Source organism: Papaver somniferum, chromosome 5 (assembly GCF_003573695.1).
Source record: "Papaver somniferum cultivar HN1 chromosome 5, ASM357369v1, whole genome shotgun sequence".
NCBI lineage: Eukaryota > Viridiplantae > Streptophyta > Magnoliopsida > Ranunculales > Papaveraceae > Papaver > Papaver somniferum.
Window position 1 is genome coordinate 72,582,041 of NC_039362.1, and position 22,876 is coordinate 72,604,916.

General features: G+C 38.7%; 2 protein-coding genes across 4 annotated transcripts; one reads left to right on the forward strand and one right to left on the reverse strand.

Moving 5' to 3' along the window:
• The first annotated feature begins 7,734 nt into the window (after window positions 1–7,734).
• LOC113281894 lies at window positions 7,735–9,429 on the forward strand. Its single transcript, XM_026530797.1, has one exon. It carries the CDS (start codon window positions 7,777–7,779, stop codon window positions 9,163–9,165), a length of 1,389 nt encoding a protein of 462 aa, XP_026386582.1. The 5' UTR covers window positions 7,735–7,776; the 3' UTR covers window positions 9,166–9,429.
• Window positions 9,430–10,533: 1,104 nt separating this feature from the next.
• Window positions 10,534–21,717, reverse strand: LOC113281895 (protein PHYLLO, chloroplastic-like). 3 transcript variants are annotated; one of them, XM_026530799.1, is made up of 29 exons: window positions 21,558–21,717; window positions 21,210–21,455; window positions 20,883–21,103; window positions 20,644–20,761; window positions 20,376–20,492; window positions 20,167–20,259; window positions 19,762–19,821; window positions 19,530–19,598; window positions 19,196–19,300; window positions 18,835–19,029; window positions 18,542–18,640; window positions 17,540–17,765; window positions 17,211–17,278; window positions 16,781–17,008; window positions 15,939–16,241; window positions 15,622–15,689; window positions 15,330–15,488; window positions 14,897–15,022; window positions 14,674–14,805; window positions 14,427–14,544; window positions 14,163–14,318; window positions 13,780–14,049; window positions 13,495–13,662; window positions 13,107–13,250; window positions 12,451–12,915; window positions 11,969–12,268; window positions 11,699–11,856; window positions 11,432–11,539; window positions 10,534–11,066 (listed from the first exon to the last, which is right to left on the reverse strand). In XM_026530799.1, exons 2-29 carry the CDS (start codon window positions 21,393–21,395, stop codon window positions 10,826–10,828), a joined length of 4,701 nt encoding a protein of 1,566 aa, XP_026386584.1. In that variant the 5' UTR covers window positions 21,396–21,455; window positions 21,558–21,717; the 3' UTR covers window positions 10,534–10,825. The 3 variants fall into 3 exon arrangements, with proteins under 3 accessions (XP_026386584.1, XP_026386583.1, XP_026386585.1); XM_026530798.1 differs by having other exon boundaries at window positions 17,211–17,765; XM_026530800.1 differs by lacking the exons at window positions 20,167–20,259; window positions 20,376–20,492; window positions 20,644–20,761; ... (1 more) ...; window positions 21,210–21,455; window positions 21,558–21,717 and adding an exon at window positions 19,897–19,958 and having other exon boundaries at window positions 17,211–17,765.
• Between the last annotated feature and the right edge of the window lie 1,159 nt (window positions 21,718–22,876).

A 22,876-nucleotide genomic window follows, 5' to 3' on the forward strand; every position in this document is an offset into this window, starting at 1 on the left:
CTTAAATGTATGTTAGAGAGTTCATTGGAAAAATATGACTATAAACAGAAGCTGGACACATTTTTGAAACAGACCAAAATGGAATAGAGGACGGTCTATTTGAATCAGAGGGAGTATTAGTTCTGGGGAAATAATCGTTTGGTCATATTTTAGGTGGTCTCAAGTCTATTTGGTCCTTTGGGAAAACTCGCTTTCTGTTTGGTCCATAATTATTTGAAAATATAAAACAGACAAAAATACTCTTCCGTGTTAATTCCTACTTATTTTCTTGTAGCAGTTCATTATGTTTGATGAACTATCAGCCTTTTTATAGATTTGAGTTCATTTTGTTTCATGAAAACTCTACACTTCATTATATTCTATGAACTTCATTACACTTCATTATATTCTACAAAAATTCCGTTATTAAGAACAAAAAATCAGAATTCATTCTTTCAAATGAACAAACAACAAAAACTCCATTATTATGAATAAAAACAAGAGTTCATTCTTTCAAATAAACACCTAATAAAACCTATATGAAAACAGAGTTCATTCTTTCAAATGAACACCTATAAAACCTGTATAAAAATAGACTTCATTCTTTTAAATGAACAAACAACAAAAATTTCACTATTATGAACAAACATAAGAGTTCATTTATCCAAATGAACACCTAATCAAAACCAAAACTAAAACAGATTTCATTTTTTCAAATGAACACATAATCAAAGTTCATTATTATGAATAAAAAAATAAAGTTCATTTTTCAAATGAACATTTCATTCTTAAAAATGAATACATAACAAAAAACAGAGTTCATTCTTTCGAATGAACACATAACAACGCTTTCACTATCATGAACAAAAAACAGAGTTCATTTTTTTCTTCGAATGAACACCTAATCAAAAACACAGGTCTACAAAAATCGAAGAACAAAATGATGGTTTATAAAGATTAAATGAAACTCACGAGAAAATCAAATCAATCTATGTAAATCGTCTCTTCATAATCTTCGAATCTTCAAATCAAATCTTCACAATCTTTGAATCTTCAACAACAACAGCAATTCGTCTTCATCATCTTCATCGTCTGCATCATATTCAATACCAGCAGAGATAAAACTCAAAAACCTTCGTCATCTTTATTGTCTTCATCATCTCTGTAAATGAAAAAACCTTGAAAAAACGGAAGAGGGTGAATTATTTTCATCACCGTCTTCATCACCATCATCATTGTCGTCGTATTCATCATGAAGATCTTTATCACCATCATCATCGTCGTCGTATGCATCATGAAGATCTTCATCTTCATCAATAAAAAGAATAAAAAACAAAGAAAAAGTAGATCTGAAAAACGAGGAAAAAGAAGTAAATCTGAAAAATGCGATATTTTCTATTGATATTTTCTATTTATAGGGTCCCAAAAGGACATTTCTGCTACTATCAAAATATAATTACATCATCCATGATGTCATCCCACGTGGGTATTATCCACCCTATGACCAAACAATAATTTCTAGGACCAAACAGTAATATATATTTTAAAAAATGACCAAACAGACAGTTGACTAGGTCAACATGACCAAACCCATTCTATTATATTATTTATAGGATTATAAGGTAGTTTCAACATTAGTTTTTGTATCAACAAAAAGAAAAATAAAACTGGAAAAGTCAAAACATTTGAGAGACAAATTTTATTGAGATATGAGTTTTCTTACCCAACTGATCGAAACCTCAAACCTCTACCCTAGGCTTCCTAGACTAAGCATTAAACCACTGCACCATATTCTCTAACTTAATTTATATGTTACATTGTAGTATTACAGTTAAATCATAAAATTCTCTTTACCACTAGTATATTAACCTATAGTTAATCTTCACCATGCGGTTGATAAAATTTAACTTTTTTTCTCCTTGGTAAAAGTGAAAATAAATTGAAGAAGCTTACTAGAAGTTTTTTTTTTTTTGGTAAGCTTACTAGAAGTTAAAGCAAAATATAAAATCTCACAATCCACTGAGACTGAGCTAAGATTCAACTCACTGAAGTTAAACATGGGAAAATATGTCATGTACTTATTTGTGATTTAAAAACTTTGGGGAAATGCCAATTCTCAGTAAAAGATTTGTAGTGAATGAGAATCTTGTAACCAACAACTTCTTTGAAAGTTCCAACAGTTGGTTATTGGATGTAAGGTCCAAACCTTTACATAAGATTCTTGAAGGGTTTAACTTAAAGATGATGGGTTTTATGTTTGATAGAAAGATGATTGCCAGGAAATGGGAAGCTGAAGGCTTAATTTTGATAACTAGAGCAGATATGATTATCAAGAATACAGTTCATAAGAAGAGGCGATACAAATTTTTTGGTGCAAGTTAATTATGTTGGTCTGTGCAGAACCATGTTACATTGGTTGGGTGGGATGTGAATGCGACTAGAAAAATAATTATACTTGTTTTGTATGGGAAATAACTGGATTTCCACGTGTGCATGTTGCTGTTGTAGCTTGCCATCTACACCTGGATATCAATAGGTAACTACTATTCTTCTTGTTCAATGTTCTTATTTTAAAGCAATTATTTTGTTGTTGACTATCAATGGGGGCACAATCTATTTTTGTAGGACATAACTAAACATGTATACTGAAACTGGAAACCGTCGGTTTAAGATCATTTCCTAATTCCTAAACTAATAATAATAAGGTTCATTTCCTCATAGTTGGCAACAATATACTATCAAGTTTTGCCAGATGACCGGAAGCATACATTTGCTACCGTTGATGGTGGTTCTTAGCTTAGGGTTAAAATCGTAAAATTGTACATATGACATGACGTCACTATGACCATTAGCACATTTATTGAATCAATCAGCATGCCTACGTAAGAATTACCAGGGTACCTTTTTTTTTACATGAGTCATGTTCCACGGCAGAACCCTTAACACTGACTGACATCATCTATGCCAAACCCTAATTCTCATGCTACCGCGCCAAGGCATGCCAACCATGCCAGCCGCACCACTGTGCCAATGGCAAACCATGCCAGCCACATCTTCGCGCCAAGGCATGCCGACCATGCCAGCCGCACCACTGTGCCAATGGCAAACCATGCCAGCCACATCTCCGCGCCAAGGCATGCCGACTATGCCAGCTGCACCATTGTGCCGATGGCAAACCATGCCAGCCACATCTCCGCGCCAAGGCATGCCGACCATGCCATCCGCACCACTGTGCCAATAGAAAACCATGGCAGCCACATCTCCACGCCAAGGCATGCCCACCATGCCAGCGGCACCACTTTGTCGATGGAAAACCATGCCAGACACATCTCCGCGCCAAGGCATGCCAAACATGCCAGCCGCACCACTATGCCAATGGCAAACCATGGCAGCCACGTCTACCGCGCCAAGACATGCCAACCATGCTAGTCGCACCATGCGCCAATGGCACGCCAAACCCTTGGCCCCACCATGCCAAGCCAACCGCACCTTTCCTTGGCCCCAACCATGCTAGCCGCACCATGCGCCAATGGCATGCCAAACCCTTGGCCCCACCATGCCAAGCCAACCGCACCTTACCTTGGCCCCACCATGCCAAGTCGTCCGTGCCAAACCCTTGGCCCCACTATACCAAGTCGTCCACGGCGTTTTGCCTTGGCCCCACCATGCCAAGCCAACCGCACCTTGCCTTGGCCCCACCATGCCAAGCCAACCGCACCTTGCCTTGGCCCCACCATGTCAAGCCGTCCGAGCCATTTTCCTTGGCCCCACCATGCCGGCCTTCCCTATGCGGCTACCAAAACGAAGGCGTGCGACGATCAACGCCCACCCTTCAATCCTAGATGCAAATCCTAGCCGTCCAAGGTCGCCAAACAACGCATGGTAATCTTTGGCCCAAAACCCTAGTTTTAGCCACGCCAAACCGCGCCAAGGCATGGCATGCCAACCACCTTGCCGCGCCATACCATGCCGGCCTTCCCTATGCGGCTACCAAAACGAAGGCGTGCTACGATCAATGGCCACCCTTCAATCCTAGATGCAAATCCTAGCCGTCCAAGGTCGCCAAACAACGCATGGTAACCTTTGGCCCAAAATCCTAGTTTTGGCCATGCCAAACCGCGCCAAGGCATGCCATGCCACATATGCCAATGACATGCCAACCACCTTGCCACGCCATACCATGCCGGCCTTCCCTATGCGGCTACCAAAACGAAGGCCTGCAACAATCAACGACCACTTTTTCATCTAAGGTGCAGATCTTAGCCGTCCAAGGTTACCAGCTAATGCATGGCAACCTTTGGCCCTAGTTTGGCCGCGCCTAAACAAAGCCAAAACCCTAACTTTTGGCCGCGCCTAAACTAGGCCATATTAAAGTCATACTGATCATGCTTTCATGCCACTGGATACCAAACGAAGGGTTGCAATAATCAACGGCTACCTTTCCTCTTAAGATGCAAAATCTCGACCGTCGAAGGTCACCACCGAGCCGGCAAGTCTCCCAAGCTCAACTTGCCAGACAACAACAACGTGCTACATGTTTTCCATGAAAACACTCGAGACATCAACGCATGTCACAAACTGGGGGATGCTCATTGGGTACTGGTTTGGCGGTTTACAGCGTGCGGCGTACACTACGCCCGTTATAAGAAAGTGTCATAAGCATGAGGCGGTTAGTAAATACAAGGAGTAATGGTGAAACACTTTCTTTTATGGAACATCAATTCCAGGCGTTACCGGTTACCACCTCCTCCCATTTACTCACCCGTTTTCCATTTCTCAATGAGATCAGAGTACGTTTCACTTCGACTTGTATAAATAGGCATTACCTATTTCCACCGAACAACAAGTTCAGGTAAGGATCCTACAACACTCAGAAAACATTTGCTAGCTTTCCATTTGTTAGCTTCCCACTTTCTGATACAAGTCGTAGAAAACAACTACTCTTCTAGAATCAACTATTCTGGTCTCAACACTTTCTTCACTTCCCTCACCAAAACCAACCCTTCTCCTTCACTTTGTGACCGAAGCAAGTCTGGAACGACCATTTATTGGTTTAGGCCGGATTTGTACAGATTGATCTCTAGAATCTAAAGTACTCCCTTGCAGTACATTGTTTAGGGTTTAAATTCGTTTCTCACCCACACACCCGAAATTATCAAAATCAGCAGAAACCGTTTTCACCCTCAAACAGCTACGTAAAATATTTCTACAATAGTTTATCTTAAAAAATAACGTCACAATTTCATTAAAGACTGAAACAGTAAATCAAAATCCTCCAAAAGTTTTTTTTTTTTTTTCATTTTTGAAGCATGAATCCTCCAATTAATTGGTGATATAGGTAGTAACCCATATAAGCACCGCAAACGAAGGCATTATTATTCATCACATATTAGGCAGTTCATACAAATATAGAAGTAGAAATCAAGTGATTCCTATCGAATCTAATTGATAAAATCATAAACCATATGGATCGTATAAAGAAATCACAGTAAAAGAATTAAAGAAACTCGATTTTGAACCGAAGGAATTTATCTTTATTTTCGGCATACCAGGAATCTATTGTATAACAAATCCTTACTTTTAGGGTAGTTTTGGTTTGAGTTCATGTGTGGATAGATTTACTGAGTATTAGAGGGGGGAGTTGGTTACGGATTTTATCTAATTATACTGGCAAATAATGTAATATTGAGGGGGCCTGGGGGGGTCAATATATAGGAGAAACATACTGATAAAAAATAATTTTCACAAATTCTATGGGGGCAGGCGACCCCGGGTGTACCCCTGTGGATCCGCCACTAGGTGGGGAGGCACATTACATGTTGTTAATAGGCTTGTAGAAGCTAAAGGACATCATGCTAATATGTCTATGGTGTTAGTGGACTTCAACAATGCCTTCAACCTCATCAATATAACTGTAATGATGCAGGAAATTAGGAAGCAGCGCCATGCCTTATCAAAATGGATTGAGTTTTTCTTCGCCAAACCTGCACGTCTTTATTGTGGTGAAACTTTCGTCTCTTCCGCTCAGGTTGTGCAACAAAGTGACCCCTTAAGACCTATACTTTTCTTTTAGACCTTACATCCCCTTATACACCATATCGAAAGGATGTGTAAGCTTGACCTCAACGCATGGTATTTAGATGGCGGTACCTTAATAGAGGAGATTACAGAAGTTGCCAACGCCCTCAATATCATTCAAGATATAATGGACATTACAGGGGGATGCACCTCAACATTAGCAAAACCGAAGTATTTTGGCCCACTTCAGATTCGTGCAATTCAACAACAAATGTATTCCATCCAATATAGGCAAACCTTCAAGAGGTGTGAAGCTTCTTTGTGGGCATATTTGTTTGGATACACAGTTTTGTGCTTAGGTAATCATGGGCAGGGTTACTAAGACGATCTGTTTGATGGATTATGTACGTAAACTACGTGACCCACAGAGTGAATTGCTACTCCTTCGCAGATGCGCTGGTGCATCCCGTCTATATTTCACTATATGCACAACAAACATTATTGTTGTTCAAAAAGTTCTGGCGTACTTCGACAACCATCTATACCAATACCTGCGACAAATAATCACGGATGATGGTCCTGGGTTCACTCCATTGCAACAACGCATAACGTCTTCTCCCCTTAGAGATAGTGGGCTTGGTATGTACACTATGTCCGATACCAGTCAATATTGCTTCATTGCTTCTTGGGCTCAAACCAAATATGTACAAGACAACATCCTTCGCAACACGCAAGTTACCGACACTAGCTCCACCTTTCAAGTTGTTATCGACAACTACATATAGGTATCTCTTTACCTTATACTTTCAACATCCAAGATTTTGTCCCCCATCTTATAAGAACCTTGGGAGTCCCTTACTTCGAAGCTGTTAAGAAGGAAATACATGAAATTCTACATGACATCGCGCGTCTTTGTCTTGTGGCAATACAACAACAACAAAAAAATCCCAAAATTATCTCATGGATATTCCTATCAGCGGGCTTAACAAAAGTATTGAGTCACGCCAGTTTAGCTCAGTTCTTTGTTACCGATTAGGTATCCGACTATCTGAGGAAGGTAGTTTTTACTCAAGTTGCAATAAAGAGATGTTTTTGGGAACCATATCCTCCATTACGCCAGCGATGTAGGTCTTAAGTTTCGTCATGACCTTGTGTGCGACACCTTGGTAGATGTTTGCTTCAGAGCAGGTGTTCATGCAAGAAAAGAGGTAGCCTTAGGTATCTTGTCTAACAATGAGGCTGACCTGAGACCAGCTGATATCCTAGTTTACAACTGGGATAATGGGAAAGACACATGCTTTGATGTAACATGCATCTCGTCCTTCACAGGCGGCGGCATCTGTACCTACCAACCTGGACACGCTATTTCTTATATTGTCTCCCGTAAACGTACTAAATATTTTGATAAGTATAGAACTGTTGGTTATGGTTTCTGCGCTTTAGCCTTCTTCACCTAGGAGAACTTGGAGAAGATATGATTGCTTTTCTGAAAAGGCCGAGGAATTGCACAGCTTGTCATGATTACAATGTAAAAATAGGCAACTATTTATTTCATAGAGTCCGACTAGTTATTCAGAAAGGTGTTGGAGCCCGGAAGGATTGGAACTTCGATTGTAGTTCATTTTCCTTTTATGAAATTTATAGTAGAAAAAGTAATAAATAAATAAATAAAAATGGTAGGGTAATATAGTAATCTGAGCAATCTCGGTATAAAGTCCAGAACGAGCCAAGAGCGATAGTAATAAAGGGTATCAATTTTCGTGGTTTCAAAATTATCTCATGGCAGAAGTTGCAGATCTTCATCATCATCTACCACAAGAAGAAGAAATTGAAACCTTAGGTTCTGCTCCATACTGGTATTCTTTCTGTGATCATGACGATGATGATATCTACTCATCATATGAACCTGATCCTGATGAATTTGATCCTTTTTCTCCTTTGAATTTCGATTCCTTTGATCACTCTCTACACACTCAAATCATCTTCGAAGAGCGAGAAACTTGTGTTGAGCTCGTTGGATCTGATGAAGAAGAAGAAGGTTCAGGTTCTGATTCTATTTTAGAACACTATAATCAGGTAAATATAGTTTTCAATTTATTCGAACGCTGTAATCAAGAAGAGGATGAAACTCATGTTACTGATGGTGATGATGATAATAGGTTTAGGATTTTTGATGAAAATGATGAAATGGGTGCTAATTATGTTGAATTAGGGTTGGGTTCTAATAGGGAAATTGGGGATTTGAATGATGATGATGATAATAGTAGATTTATGTTAGAGGAATTTGGGGGTGATAATTATCATGTGAGTAGAAGGGATACTGGGGAGTCTTCTGATGTGCGAAATGTTGAAACTTTTCGAGATGGTGGTCTTCGAGTTGTAGGAATTGGGTCAGATTCTGATTCTGAAGATGGAATTTTTGGGATTGGCTTTCATTCTGGAGAAGAAGATCATGATGGGTTTGGTTGTGGCCCGGAGGACTCGGGTCTTCAACTACGCTGGGATTCTTTACGTTTGGAGGAAGCTCAAAGAGAATTGAATGAGGATTTTGAGTGGGAAGAAGTTGATGAAAGGGCTGATGAGAGAGAAATTATGAATATGATGATTGATGCTGAAGTGGGGAGACTCGTTTCGACTGAGATGCTTTCAGGGGAAGTGGGTGAAGGAGGAGGAGAGACGATGAGGAGGACATTAGAATGGGAAGTGCTTTTGGCTGTAAACAATTTGGATAGAAATGTGGAACTGGAACATGAGGGGGATCATGATGGTTATATTTACCCTGCGGAATATGAGACTCTCTTTGGGCAAGTGGCGGAACATGACAGTTTTATTAGAGGTAATCCACCTGCTGCCAGAACTGTTATAGAAAATCTTACGTCGGTTGTTGTAACACAAGAAGATGTGGAGAATAAGAGTGCAATTTGCGCGGTGTGTAGGGATGAAATGGGAATGGAGGAACAAGTGAAAAAACTGCCTTGTTCTCATTTCTATCATGGAGACTGCATTTTACCATGGTTGGGTATGCGTAATACATGCCCTGTTTGTCGATATGAATTACCTACAGATGATCCTGATTATGAACGGATGAGAACCCGAAGAGCTGTTGATCGAGACGTCTCAAGAGATGATTATGATCAGGTCAGATATGAAATATTTTACGAGCAGTAGATTGTGCATACATTGTAGATAAGCTTTTCTCCACAGGTCCCTCAAATTATTGATCTTTGAAGATGATTTTGGTAGTTATTGTTTGCTGTTGTCTTAGTGAGTATGAAAAGAAACAAAGATATATGTTATTTAACAGTAATGTTTTTAGGATTTGTCGTGTTGAATAATTTGCTCATGATTTTCTTTTGCACATCAGTGGGACTGTGAGATACATGGTTAGCTTGTTCTTGATATCATTTCAATGAAATGTGGATTTTAAGAATATACGGGCCTTGTCTTCATCTTCTTCTGTTGTTTTTTGTTCCGCATGAGCTTTGATACTTATTAGTAGAAAAGAAGAACACGGGAAAATGAAAAAACTGCAGGAATTTGTTTACAACCAAATTAGGAATCTGTTTCTTAGACGACAGTTTTTACATAATACATTACAGCCACTACCACCACCGTAGGAATCTGTTTCTTAACAGGAAACGATTTTTACATGATACACTATCAGCCACCACCTCCGCCACAGGAATCTGTTTCTTAGAGGGAAACATTTTTACATAATACATTAATTATCAGCCACCACCTCCACCAGCACCACAACCTGCACCATCACCACCTCCAGTAGCACCTCCTGACATAAACATTCTTCCATTTCTGCCTGCACGCGAGCTGATTTCTTGAGATCTCTCTTTTTCCTTCTGGTAGTGTCTTCTTATGCATAACACAATCACTAAGGCAAGTACTGCGAAGACTGCTAAGACAGTGAGTGTAATAAAGACCGCAACTCCTGCGCCCATATTCTGAACCTCGTTACACTACCTGTCAGGAGCTTTGATTTTGTTTCTCTTCTGCTTCTTCTGCTTCTTCTTCTTCTTCTTGTGTTGAGCAAAGTAGAGTTGTAGATGTATAACTGTGTTAATGACTTTTTAGTGCTCGAACTTGCTATACGTGTTCACTCAGCAGATATCAACTGTTTTATAGACTTGTTAATGCTTAACTTGTTATACGTGTAACATGTTCATTCAATAATTGGCCGATGAATCGATCTACCATAAAAATAAAAATACTGATTAACACTTCCACTCTCGACAAACTTATTATTCGTCTTTGTATTGTTTAAGTTTAAATCTGAACTTTAGGGTTTTTAAATCTCAGATCTGTTTAGCTTTTCAAGGAAGAATTTGCTACGTAGTGGTCTTCATCATTTTTTTTCTTTGTGGAATTTTATTGAGTTATTCTTGTGCCCACAGAAATGGGAAAATATCTCAAAGTAGTTACTTCTACCCACAAAGTTATGAACTGACTTATTAAAAGGCAGGTATTGAGGCATTTTGTCTTTCAAGGCACACCTAAGCCTGAAAAATGCACTTTATATATTAATTTGAAACTCTTCCATTTATTTTATTGATCATCTTCAAGAATTTATTACATAAAAGATAAGCATAACAAACAGCAAGTAGGCCGCCTGGAAGCTTAACATGACTGCTTATTCTCAAAGTGAGACTCGAGGTATAAACCTCCTGAGCCTTGTAATAAATCGGTGTACTATGATGCACTTTGATCTGGTCGAGCTTACCTTTTGGGTCCTCAAGTGTATGTGCAGAATTATTGTTTACCTGGAAATCCTGCGTTTACAGAAAGCAGCATTTGCATTAGAAGAGATCAGTTTCAGCTAATCCAGTTTTCTCCAAAACTGGCTTATCGTGCTGATAAGAGGAAGGGGATTCTCGAGATGAACAGCATGACCACAATCAGGAACCTCGACCATTTGTGGAGTTTCTTTGCTGTTGTTATTTGGAATTAGGCTAATTTCGTGGCACATCTCTTGAGCAATTTTCTTGAACTTTTTATCCTTTTCTCCAACAACAAACAACAGCGGTTTCTTGCAGTGCTTTAACTCTTCCCACAAGGAGCTGCAGTGCAAACAATTACATTCAGATCAGTTATATAAATTACTGTCTGTTTAACAGTCCAAATCATCATTACAACGATCCCAGGCCAACTATTTCAATATTGATTGTGAATTAACCAGTAAACCAATTTAAAAGAGAAAAGAGGGAGTTTGGATCCTGACAAGATGAGAGTTCAGTTTGGACTGCAGGATCATGTGAACACCCTAGCATTTTGTTTGTCTAGAGAGATAACACCAAAACGAACTTTTGCCCATGTTAGTTCTACATACCCTAATGTTTGTGTTGAGGAATCTTCCCCGAATATAGAAAATAATTATAAAAAATTGTACAAAATTAAAAAAATTAAAAGAAATCTGCCGGCTTACGGTTGCCTCCCAGTGCTTAAATCGGATAGAGATCTTGCTAGAGAGTGAACATCATCATGCTGCATACGGCTGGATATGATTTGCTTAAAGTTTGGATGGTCTCTTAAGCTGCTCAACAGGAACAATTGTTAGGCCTACTTGACTACAGAAACTACACTTGCATACGAAGTCTATCTTTTTGCAGGAGAGAAAACCATCTGACTTTTAAATTTTTTTTATTCAATTGGTTTGAAAGAAATCAACAAGGGAAAGAGAGCGGACAATTACCTCTTCCACAACGCCCCAGTGTACCAGGTTTCCAAGAAGAACTGCAAACCATGTTCTGTGAGGAATCGGGCCTTTGCATCATCCTGAGCCCTTCTGCTTCGCCTTCTTTCACCATCCTTTATTCCAGGACTTCCCGATATTATAACAGCTCCATTGATCTTCATGACAACATTTATATAAAAGTTAGTAGCCGAGTCAAGTTCAGTAAAAAAAATTTATATATTATTTACTGTGTCTGTGTAATGGTCCTAATGGATATCCACCAAATACCTGATTATTGTATCTCAGCGCCATTTGTAATGCAATCCTTGCTCCCATTGAATATCCGATAATAACCACTCTAGTATTGGTCAACTTGTGAATTAGCTTGGACAATAGATTTGAAATTACTTCAGTTGATATGAATGAGTCTTGATTTGCCTTATTGTTGCCGTGATTATGAACCTTTGATCCCCCATGGCCTGGTAAGTCGATTGAAATGCATCTTGCAGTTGATGAAAATGGTTTCATAATGGAAATCCAGTCTCCACTAGTTCCTAGAAATCCATGCAGAAAGACAAGTACATTGTTCTGCAATAGCCATAACCATTTGTAGTTAGTAGTTTTAAGAAGGAAAGCAAGCATGGGATCCAGCTCCGTATTTACATGATGTCGCACAAAATTTGCTCTGAAAATTAGGAGAACTTCTCTTTTTTTTCCAACTGTGAAAATCAACAGAATGCCCCTTTTCCAGGTTTTCAGAGAATACTCACATTTGTTTCTATTCCAGTCTCATGAACTTTGAAAGAACAACTGTAATTCTCGTGATCCACCTTTAGTTCATACGTTTTAAATTGCTCCCCACTATAACTACGCTGAACGATTTTAGGATCGATTTTGAACTTTTGAAGTGCAATTGCAGAATCTTTCAGTGATGCAGCTACTGTGTCACTATAAGGACGACCAAGAATCTTTAGCGGTTCACTGGTAACATCTTCCTTGAGCCATTTATATGTTCCAAGGCCATGGGCTATAGGTTCATGTAGTTCCTTATTCTTCTTCACTCTGCATATTTCCATATTTTGGACTTCAAGATAATGTGAAAACTGAGCATATGTAGATAAACTGAGACTGCTCTCAAATGCAGCACTGACAACAGCCATCTTATTCTGCTGCTGAGCCCACTTAGCAATCAAAGCTGCATTTTCAAATCCACCAACGACACTTGGTTTAATAACCTGACAAGACCATTAACCACAAATTAGATCATGCTGATGAAAATCAAGTGGAAACCTTTACAATGCATATATATTTATGATTCATGTATTTTGAGAGGATTTTTATAAGCTGAATACTAAGGAGTTTTCTTTTCCCAGAGCTTCCCGTTTCCAAGTTACATACAATTCATTTAAAATGTCACTGTACTTACTACAGCAACTATTCCTCTGTGTGTGAATTTTTCAAGCCCAGTGAGAAGATCTCCTTGGATGTTGTCAACAGATTCATCTATCGCTACAGGTAAACTACTTTCTTCACAAAATTTGATAATATCATCTTCCAGTTGCACAGGTTCCTGCATGTAGGAATTAATGGATTCAGTTAGCAACTTAGAAACTGTAGAATGAAAAACTGCATTCTACAGTACCCAATATTATACCAGTCTAAGTAGTGGATTATAACAACCAGTCTAAGTAGTGGATTATAACAACTAAAGAATGAAAAACTGCATTGTATATGGAACAAGTCATTTAGTGTAACTGGAAACACCTTTTTCATTAAAGTATTTTTCTTAGAAAGCCAAAATCAGCTCATCGTACCTCAATATACTGCAGGTCACAAAACTTCACAGTAGCTGCAAACTGACACGCTTCTTCATACGTCCATTTTCGGTTAGCATCTACACGTAGTTTGATCTGGTCCCCAACCCTTTTCCTCACTTCTTGGATAACAGCACCATCCTCCAAGGGATTTCCTCTGCGTGCAACCTGTAGTGAAAAATGTTTGCTCATTGAATCGTCCATGTTACGGTGTTAAAGTGGATACAAGCACTTAACTGCGGTAGAAGAAAAAAATGATACTCATACACGAAATCACCTATTTACCTTCAGCTTTATAGTGGTAAATCCTTCTTCAACTAGTTTCCCGGCAATATGAGCCACCTCCTCAGGCGTCCCACTAGAATCTAGAAGGGCACATATATGTATTCTTGGCATCCTATTAACCGTGGTTTCTGTTTCAAGTAATTTTGACTTGGGAGTTGCAGATTCATGACTGAGCAGCAAGTCTGAAAAACTACAACCTTCTCTTGCTGCTATTGCATTGAGGATTGCCATCTCCAAACCACATCTAACACTTGGTGATATTGAGGTTGGCTAAGAAACGTTATTAAAAGAAAAAATTTGAATATGAGTTTCATCAAGAATGTATGCATCAAAACAGCATATATTATTGTACTTCTGATTTTACGTATACCAGATAGACATACCGGAATACCAAATTGTTCCCAAATCCAGGAAGAGAATGACCCGTTGAGCAAAGGAAGGAGATAACTAATCTTAACTCCTTTGATCGTGTGTAGAAGAAACCGTAGTTGCTCCTCCACATCTAACATACTTTCTTTGTGGATCTCAAGAGGGGCAATCTGTTGAAGGAATAATAACTTAAGTTAAAAAGAATGATTACATTAGAATTGGTTAGAGAAACACTGAAAGTAATTATGTTAGCTTTAGGAAGAAGGCCATGGAGTTACCTCACCAAAACCTACAGTTCCATCATCAAGATACAAAGATATAAGGAACCCTTCTCTATGAAATACAGAGGACTTATCGCTGAGGGGAGTAGAAGTAGGTGGAGCAGAGAGTTGAATCCTGGAACAAATCATATCTCTGAATAAGTATTACATATCGGACACATGTAGACCATGGACATTTTAATTGCCTTCATATTTTGAACATTTTCTCTTTCCAACAACTTAGCGGTGCATAAAGAAAACTTGCCTATACAATGAATAATCCACTTGGTGGATCCTACAAAGGAAGAACCCACTCGATATATGATCCAAAGATGAAAGTCTTGATAGGTTATGAAAGGTATGATCTGCTACTTGACAAGCATATTCACTCAAGGTTCTGCAAAGCAACACAAAATTTGGTATTATAGCAAACAAAACACTAGGCCTACTAGTTAGAATATCACATGCAGAGCAAGGGATAGTGAAACCTGTGAAACTTAGCATTGTCTTCGATGCTGCTTTCAACTTCTATTAAGCAGTCGGTCTGTTCCTGCTCTGCTATCATTAAAGCTTCTCGGAGTTCCATTTTTGTTCGCACTTGTAAATGCCTCACGCTACACTTCCACAGTTTCAGGGACAATTAAAACGACTTGAAAATTAACTTGCATACATCCTTACAAAAAGGAAAAGAATGATATCAAGTTCTTAACATGTGACATCACGTCCTAATAGGTGTCATCAAGATGCTACCCTTTCTCCAACAACTGAAAGAAATTTGAAAAAGCCAATAGCCTAAGTAAAGATCAATGTTGCTAGGAAGAGTGATCATCCCATTTAAAAATTTTCAATTACATGGCAAAGTGGCTGGTTTTATAAGGGGGCATAGTATCACAGGCGAGTGATAAGTTTTGGTTGTATTACCTATGAGCTTCACACAGCTTGCCAATGGACGTGTTATGGGAGGTGTAGAAGAACTGGTTTAGTACACTTGGTTCAGTTACATTTGCAATCGGAAGAAGACTAAAAATTGCTCCGCCATGATTGTTTGTCACAACAATCGTCATTGGTTTTCTCCTTGACCTGCATAAACAGTAGTCCATCAACATCTGCAATTTGAATAATTTATAAAATCATGACTATGTATTGAAGGATATCTATCACTTGAGAAGGGGAAGGTGATGCCACTTTAGCAAATGGTGGGGAGGATTCTTACTTATGATTCAAAATTGCCAATCCATTTGTATCATAAAGGAAAGAAATGTCCCCAACAACGCAAAACACCTGAACATAGTCATGAAAACAGTAGCTTAAGTAGGGTTTTCTCAAGTTGAATTTTGTGTGTTATGACAGAATTATGTTGCTTGGTTATACTAGTAATGCAGAAAGAAATTCAGGACCAGATTCATGATGAATGAAAACTTGATAGGAAGGAAGCTATGTCATAGCTATGATTTCATATATCCTGAGCAGTCTGGTTTGGCCAAATAGATCGATATACAACTAAGCAAACCTTAAAACTGAATTACTTACTCGCTTATTGCATCCCGCTGCAAAACCAACAGCTGTACTAAGTAATCCATCAATACCACTTGCTCCCCTATTCCCAGCCACTTGTATCCCGAGGCATGGTAACTCCGAATCTGACCTAACAGTTTCAACATCAATTGCAGGTTTCGTCCAACCACACCCATACATCTCTGCATCACGAACTACCATGCTGTTCCCGATAAACAATGCAGCATCACTTGGAAGTGCTTCCGAAATTATGCGTGCAACATGAGGTTCAGTCAGTGAGCATTCAGAACGTATTTGGAATTCAATTTCCCGAGCAACCTAGAAACACAGCTAATTATCAATGCCAATCGTATCAACTTTTTCTCAGTCAGTGAAAACCAACAACGGTACACCTTAAAAGTTACAAGTATTGAATAAATATACAAGACCGATCACTACATTTAGAAAGAACCCTAGGATGATCATTAAAGGAAAACTCTACCCAGTTGGACACAAATTACCTCATGGACTGATTTTGAATGGTCAGTTCAAATTCCACGAGGTCAGAAATGATAATAGATCTGCAAGACTATACTGCATGAAATGTCCGAGTTTTTTCTAATTCTCCGAATGGTTGCAAAACCGATAGTTGGAAGTAAAATGACATTGAACAAAAGCAAGATGGATAATATCTCCTACCGGGTGAACTTAACAGTCCAAGCTTTTAATTATGCTATAACTGTTCTACACAAATCCATGGAACCACGGTTCTTCAGGTCACGATGAGGCTTGTATGTTGGAATGAAACAAAAGATATATGATGTTTAATATGGATAAGATATAACTAAGAAGGAAGTAATCATATGAGAAACAGTTACCATTGTATTCAAAGCTTGCAGACAATCCTTCCATTTGCTGGTCATCATCCTTGGAATGTCAACATTCAGTAAACAATCAGCAAATGCACTTATCGAACTTTGAATCCTATGAGTTACAATATGAGAAGGATCGTGACGAAAAGGATGCTTGTCAACCACAATGTATGGACATGGAGCACAGGCCTCTATCATCTTACTTATGCGTTTGCTCGTTATCCTGCTACCTATCTGTTGAAATGCAAAACACGAATTGAGTGCACAATATGAAATCATAGGCGCATTCGTTTCTGAGAAAATGTTTTCAATGAACTTAGTTCAAACTGAGCAGTCATGCTTTACATAAAACACTGGGATATATTTTCCATCCTGACAAGGTTTTGTTTAGGAGAACACCATCATCAATATAAGGTGACAGACAGTGAAGGCATACCTGAATTATCATATCTGCATGTGCCCAGCTTCTGACTGAATCTGAGAGAAGAGCATGATCAAGATGATCTATAAAAAGTAGTTTTTCATCAATTTCAGGAAATGAAGTCAAAACTTTTCTAAATCGTAGACCCGACAAGATGTCAGCTACAATAGGCCAGGAGAGGTGTTTAGCCAAGAGAAGAGCTTCCCACATCTCATTCTCTGTTTGAAGGGCTCCTATTATGAGCAGCCCTTTGTTAGCGCATTGAATCAAGTTTACAACCTCATCCATTTGTATACATGGATGTGAATGATGCATCTCTATGTATTTAGTGAATGGTTCAGTACTTGATTTCCAAAGGTCTAATCCTTGCAAGCAGCTCAACCTCCATTGTTTTGGAGTATTTTCTAATGGCTCTCTGAAAGCACAGTTAATATGAACAGGACCATATGGTGCATGGGTTGCCCAGTGAACAGCAGAGTCAAGAGTTGTAAGAACCATTCGTGCAGGAATATCATCAGTTGGAGGAGGTAGGTTGAAGAAATATCTCACAAATGAACCGAAATGGTTGACCTGAAATTCAAATAGTTAAAGCTTAAGTAGTCAAATAAAACTTTTGAATTGAAGATGTAATACCAGACAAATTGCAACCTGAATCGGAAATGCTGATGGGCATTCTATATGGACAATTGACATCTAAAAGCATCCACCATCCTGAGCACTATTGGCTATCTGTTCTTACCAAGTTAGAATGTTTCGAACTTTTTCCTCCATGAAATGGCTTAATTATGCCTCAACAGCGCTACACCTCACTTTCTAGAGGACAATGCACCACATTACAGTACTAGTGTTTTCCCAGAGACTCACATGTCATATAGGCGAACCATTCATGGACTACTTTGAATGCATCTCATGATGCCCCGAGTAGTTGGTTGACATGGTTCACATCCCACAAAACTGTAACAGGAAAACCCTTATCCACTATGAATATACCATCGGTGTCTTTCCACAAGGGATCAACAATGTTTATGCGAAAATTTCGAGTTGTATTCTATCACAAGATCCTAAATCAATCTTCTAGTTATACTGGTATTGGACAGTATGGTTCAAGAATCTTAGGAGGCTAAAGTTCGATACCTCTACAATTTTATCAGCAGTTGGACACACCAGCAAGAGTTGATCTTAGAAAAAAAATTCTATCCATATACTACACATAGAGACATTTAGGTGAGCTTTCTTAGCATCTTACGAGACATCAAGGCATCAGCGCCCAAACTAAGAGCGAGAAGAAGTATTTCAATTCAACACAAGCTGCATAACATACACAGGTGTGTGATGGAAATAGTAACCTGATTGATGGCTTGGTTTGCTCCAGCATCCAGCAGCTCTGGAGGACGATCTGCTGTGAGCAATAAAAGTGGCACAAAATTTTGACTAGCCTCCACAACCTGCATATAATAGGTTATCATGATTTATTTTTACAGAGATGATATATATACATAGGATGCACATGACTCAGATCATTCATGGATAGTCATATGGAACAGCTAGTGTAATTTACCTTGAATATGGATGAGAGTGATACACAGAATAAACATAAATAATTAACTCAATTAAAAGAAAAGATAACAAAGAATCTCACTGCTGGAAAAAGATTGGAGACTGCAGTGCCTGATGACGTTATTACTACTGCTGGTTTGGTAGACCCTTTTGCATAGCCAAGAGCATGAAAAGCAAGTGAGCGTTCATCATAGCATGAAATACAAGTTGTGAGGGGGTGAGTAGATGCAGAAACTGCAAGTGGAGACGATCTTGATCCTGGAGCAATGCAAAAATACTAAAATAGAGAGAAAATTAGAACGTAGAGGAGAACTGAAAGGCTAAAAGCATTGAGTACTTGTTCCACTTACTATGGTTGAGGTGTACAAGATATAAACATGTAAAAGGAGATAATATACTGAAGTAGCTGGTATATGCGTCGGTGGTCAATACATAAAACTTACCGTCAAACCAAGTCTACAGCATTCCTCAATAATAAGTGTTGCCCACACAGCATTGATGTTGGCAGACTTTTGCAATGAGTAACTCCTTTCACCAGGACGATCCAACTGAAGATACATATATGAGAGAAGTTCTTTGCTAATTAGACACTTTAATACTCCAATAGGATAAGTGAACTCTTTTACAATACATGCACGTCAACACAACCGAAAAGCTAGACCATGCAAATCATATGTGAGATGTGAGACGAGAGAGGAAAAAGGAACAGCAACTAATCATAACCGGGTTACCGTTGACAATTCAAACAAGTTAACTGGTCAAGTAATGGATAGGTACCATGTTACCAGTAAATTCAATGGTTGGTGAGAGCCTGAAATAAAACTGAGAAGAACTTTGAGCCCTTTCCTGCAAGAACGGTAACAATAAATCAGTTGGGTCACTATTTTCATCTATTGTGGCTTCCAGACAAACTTGTCTTACTAGTTCCAGAAAACAGTTAATGCTTTCTGCAAAACATATGTAGAAGTAGATATTGAAGGACTATCTAGTACCAGGATAAAGGTAATACCAGTTGCAAACGGTTAGCAGCAGTAACCTCTTCAACTAGCGAATTAACATTTATACATACCTGCAAATAAGAAAGCTGTCAAATTGGGCCATTCAAGTGCTTCAGAATAAGCAATTATATAGAGTACAACCTAACCTATTAATCAACAACATCGCAATGGAAGTTCTTGGCTGCTTCTTTTAATTGAAAAGAATCAGCTTATTTTTTAATGCCTGCTAGCATAGAACGAAATCAATCGATAAAGAGCATATGCATGAGAAACAACTTGCACGTCACTGGTGATAAAATATGACATACTAAGAAAACAAACAGCCATACTCTTATTGCAGTCCTGCAGAATTACTTAAAAGTTCTGAAGATAGTAAGGACAGCTAAAAACAAAAATAAGAGTGATTCAAGGAATACCATTTTGTCATCCACCAGATTAGCCTGAGTGAGACCAGAGCTAACAAACTTATTCTGGCAGATCTCATCTGAAATTGATAAACCACTGACCACCTGAAATGAAATTACAACAAACATAATCAAGATTATACTCAGAACAAATTTTCGATTCACAAAGCATTTAAACATATACAGTGTAGAGTTGGTTGAAGATAGCGACCACATGCTACCTGGTCAAGAGATAGCTCCAAAGACCTCATGGCTTCGTTGAAGGAACGAGGTGAAGAATAATCCCAGGCCAGTGTTGCTGCTAAGAGTGAAGTACTGCCATATTCATCCAGCTCAAGCTGTGATACCAGACAGAAGAAAAACAAAAGATGAACCAAAACTATATAACTAAGGCATTGTCAACTTTTACATAACAATGATATAGTCTGTAAGTTGGAAAAGAATGTGTTCCAAATTAATTCCCAAAAGAATGAGAAAAAGTAATTTCACCTGAGGGATGAAATAATAAGACGAACCATTCTCACGCCTCATTTTATATGATTCTGTGTCGAAATGTATGCCAACGAATCCATAAGCTCTAATCAAGGGTGAAGCAACTGAAAGGTACCTGCAGCAGAATGGAGCAAGATTCTTCAAAGCTTTAGTTACGTCCCATAACACATAGACCTTAAGTCCAACAATCCATACGGCCGCAACATTATGGCATTTCAGGCGAAGGAAGTTATTACCTTTTGATTGAGCTTCGTTCTTTGGAGGCATCTGTAGTTTTACACGTAAATTGAGCAGCAGCACTGACTCCGGAAACTCCAAGCAATCCATTAGGTAAATGCAAGTCAACACCTTCTTTATCAACATCCATCTTAGAAAGATAAAACTGCGGAAACACTTCTGGTGTCTGAGGTTGATTGCACAACCAATTCCATGCCTTTGTGCTTGGTGGGACTGCAACCTACACTCATTAGGAAACATTACCGCCGTGACTCAAAACATTCAATGTAATAGATGAAGACTCGGAAACAACCACAATCTACTGAGCTGAATAAAAATGAATATACCTGAAACCGCAAAATGCCGCTTCTAGAACTAGGTGAGTTCAATTTCAATTTATCGATTTCAACTTTAATCTTTTTAATTCCATGTTCAAATGTCAAAGCTGGAGGTAATGTTCTTGTATAACTAAGCTCTACTGGTAATTCAGAATCCTCCTCCTCTTCATCATCATCATCACCACCAGCTTCCATTGATGAAGAAGAATACAAACCAGTCTCCACTCCCTTACCGGAAATCACTCTTGCAAGAAACTAATCAATAAACGAAACCAAAAAAAAATGAAATAAAATGAAATAAAATCAATATAACATAATGAACATAAAAATGAAGAGATAAAGAGAAGATTATAAAACCTTCAATTTAGGGTTTCTGTGGTAAAGTAGAAGGTGAGAATTAGTTGGAAAAGATTGATTATTGAGAAATGGAAGGAGAATTGAAGTGGGAAGAGATGTTTTTCTTTTAGTTTGGAGTATGGCAGAGTAACGAGGTGTGTTCAAAGGATTTTGTAGTGTAGTTAATGTAACCTCTTTCATTATCTCTTTTCTCTATCAAACAGTAGTACTTTTTATACACTCTTTAACTGTATTTTCTGTACTTCTCTTTTTATTTAATGGAGATTTTTCTTAAATAGAAGAAGAGGATAGAATAGGAGGGAAGTTCAAAATTTGGTCCGATTTTGACATACAAATAAATAATAATGCAGCGTGATTTATGTAGGGGATTAAGTGAAGAGCATGGCCCTTGTTCCTTGAGGAGGTGGGTAGGTTCAATGTGAAATATTCACGATGTGACATCTCTAAAGACTTAAAGGCGTAGACAAATAAAACTCACACATTGAATGGCTCGCTTCCTATTCGCCGAAATAAGGCTTTTTTGAGTTCTCGCTATGGATCTCATTTCAAAGCAGACAAATCCACGGCTATCTATCACAGATTTGCACGTGAGGCGTTTTTCTTTTAAAACTAAAACTTAATAATCCAGATTCATGAGTTCTCGCTACAGATCTGCCTTTTCAAGAGTTTTCCTTTTCAAAAGTAGTCTGAAAACAAGGTCCATGATTGTTTATTAGAGGATTTGTATTGCGAAAACTAGACCGATGGAGTCTTTATGTTTCTCTTTTATTAAGGCCCTTGGGCAGCTCATTTCCTTTTATTCCACAAATTTTGCGGATACGAATGGCACTAACCCGATCCTCGTGGATATCTTTGGTTCTCTTTATTTATTCCCCTATGCAGAAAAGGACTAAAAATGGAAAAGATACTAGAGGCAGGAAAAACCAAAGCCTCATCAAAGGAGACACCGAGGATTATCCCGGTCATGACCCGAAGCAAGCAGAAAGGAGGCAAAGCTAAAACAGCTACTCAGAGGCAGGATGCTGCGGAAATCACCTCACGTATGAACACTAACTCCATTGCAGCCGCGGCTCTCAAAGCAGCAGCCACAAAGAACAACGCAACTGTTGCGGCCCTCCAGGCTACAGAAGCTAACAAGACTTTGGTTTCAAACCAAATCCGTCAACAAAGAGAAGGGGTGAAGAATCTATGACACATCAGCCCGCACATCCACCAATCTTCGGAATGCCGTCAACCAACGGTCAGAATCAAACCATACCAGTGGTTTTAGTACCGCGGGTGGAAGCTCAACCGAGGGGACCAAACTTGGAGATACCAAC

Bases quoted from the DNA above. Each gene is read 5' to 3' on its own strand.
- LOC113281894 (XM_026530797.1), top strand. From the start codon at position 7,777: ATGGCAGAAGTTGCAGATCTTCATCATCATCTACCACAAGAAGAAGAA.
- LOC113281895 (XM_026530798.1), bottom strand. From the start codon at position 21,395: ATGGAAGCTGGTGGTGATGATGATGATGAAGAGGAGGAGGATTCTGAA. The intron at 18,641-18,834 runs GTGAGATTCTTT...TATTATATGCAG, and splicing joins TCTCCAATCTTTTTCCAGCA to GTTGTGGAGGCTAGTCAAAA. The intron at 14,806-14,896 runs GTTTCACTATCC...GTTGCTTTGCAG, and splicing joins GACAATGCTAAGTTTCACAG to AACCTTGAGTGAATATGCTT.